Below are 1,705 nucleotides of genomic sequence, written 5' to 3'. Positions count from 1 at the left end.
AAGCAAACGCCATGCCCCCCAGCTTCAAAAGGGGTGTCCCCAAAAACTCCAGCCCGACAGGGAGCTGAAAAGCAAACCCCACGCCCCCCAGCTTCAAAAGGGGTGTCCCCAAAATCTCCAGCCCTACAGGGGGCCTGGAAAGCGAACCCCACACCCCCCAGCTTCAAAAGGGGTGTCCCCAAAAACTCTAGCCCTACAGGAGGCTGGAAAATGAACCCCACGCCCCCCAGCTTCAAAAGGGTGTCCCCAAAAACTCCAGCCCTACAGGGGGCTTGGAAAGGGAACCCCACGCCCCCCAGCTTCAAAAGGGTGTCCCCAAAAACTCCAGCCCTACAGGGGGCTTGGAAAGGGAACCCCACGCCCCCCAGCTTCAAAAGGGTGTCCCCAAAAACTCCAGCCCTACAGGGGGCTTGGAAAGGGAACCCCACGCCCCCCAGCTTCAAAAGGGTGTCCCCAAAAACTCCAGCCCTACAGGGGGCTTGGAAAGGGAACCCCACGCCCCCCAGCTTCAAAAGGGTGTCCCCAAAAACTCCAGCCCTACAGGGGGCTTGGAAAGGGAACCCCACGCCCCCCAGCTTCAAAAGGGTGTCCCCAAAAACTCCAGCCCTACAGGGGGCTTGGAAAGGGAACCCCACGCCCCCCAGCTTCAAAAGGGTGTCCCCAAAAACTCCAGCCCTACAGGGGGCTTGGAAAGGGAACCCCACGCCCCCCAGCTTCAAAAGGGTGTCCCCAAAAACTCCAGCCCTACAGGGGGCTTGGAAAGGGAACCCCACGCCCCCCAGCTTCAAAAGGGTGTCCCCAAAAACTCCAGCCCTACAGGGGGCTTGGAAAGGGAACCCCACGCCCCCCAGCTTCAAAAGGGGTGTCCCCAAAAACTCCAGCCCAACAGGGGGCTTGGAAAGTGAACCCCACGCCCCCCAGCTTCAAAAGGGGTGTCCCCAAAAACTCCAGCTCTACAGGGGGCTGGAAAGCAAACGCCATGCCCCCCAGCTTCAAAAGGGGTGTCCCCAAAAACTCCAGCCCGACAGGGAGCTGAAAAGCAAACCCCACGCCCCCCAGCTTCAAAAGGGGTGTCCCCAAAATCTCCAGCCCTACAGGGGGCTGAAAAGCGAACCCCACGCCCCCCAGCTTCAAAAGGGGTGTCCCCAAAATCTTCAGCCCTACAGGGGGCTGAAAAGCAAACCCCACGCCCCCCAGCTTCAAAAGGGGTGTCCCCAAAAACTCCAGCCCGACAGGAGGCTGGAAAGTGAACCCCACGTGTCCCCCCCGGGTTTCCCTCCCTGTGGGACCCCCCCGGTGGTGGTGTCCCCCCCCGGGACGGACCTTGCTGTGCGGGCAGCGGCTGCGGGTCGGTGCTGAGGCTCTGCAGGTAGTTGTGGCACCGCTCCTTGTGCTCCTCCAACGTGCTCTGCTGCTTGTAGCTGCGCCCGCAGTAGTTGCACTTGTAGGGTTTGCCCACGGTGGGGGAGGAGACTGCAAAAAAAAACCCCCAGAAAAAATAAAATTTAAAAAAAAAAAGGGCAAAGCAGAGCCCGGCTGTAAAAGGGGCACCCTGCCCTCGCCCCACAGCCTGGCAAAGGGATGGCAGTGAGTCAATTTGGGGAGGAAAAACACCAGGAATGGGTCCAGGGGGAGCATCCCGGCACCATCAGCCCCCCCACCCCTCTGTGCCCCCCCCCAGCACGACGCCAGGGACAGGGACAGA

At 60.6% G+C, this 1,705-nt stretch overlaps 1 protein-coding gene across 2 annotated transcripts in view; it reads right to left on the bottom strand.

Moving 5' to 3' along the window:
- Positions 1–1,705, bottom strand: part of IKZF4 (IKAROS family zinc finger 4) — a 21,964-nt gene that overhangs the window by 1,534 nt on the left and 18,725 nt on the right. For both annotated transcript variants that reach the window (XM_014960569.1, XM_014960570.1), the window contains one exon: positions 1,324–1,473. In XM_014960569.1, the coding sequence (XP_014816055.1) occupies positions 1,324–1,473 (150 nt within the window). The remainder of the gene's footprint in view (positions 1–1,323; positions 1,474–1,705) is intronic.

Source organism: Calidris pugnax, unplaced genomic scaffold (genome assembly GCF_001431845.1).
Source record: "Calidris pugnax isolate Ruff unplaced genomic scaffold, ASM143184v1 scaffold541, whole genome shotgun sequence".
Classification (NCBI taxonomy): Eukaryota; Metazoa; Chordata; class Aves; order Charadriiformes; family Scolopacidae; genus Calidris; species Calidris pugnax.
Note: the sequence above shows the minus strand (reverse complement) of the source record. Positions and strands in the feature narration are given on the sequence as shown.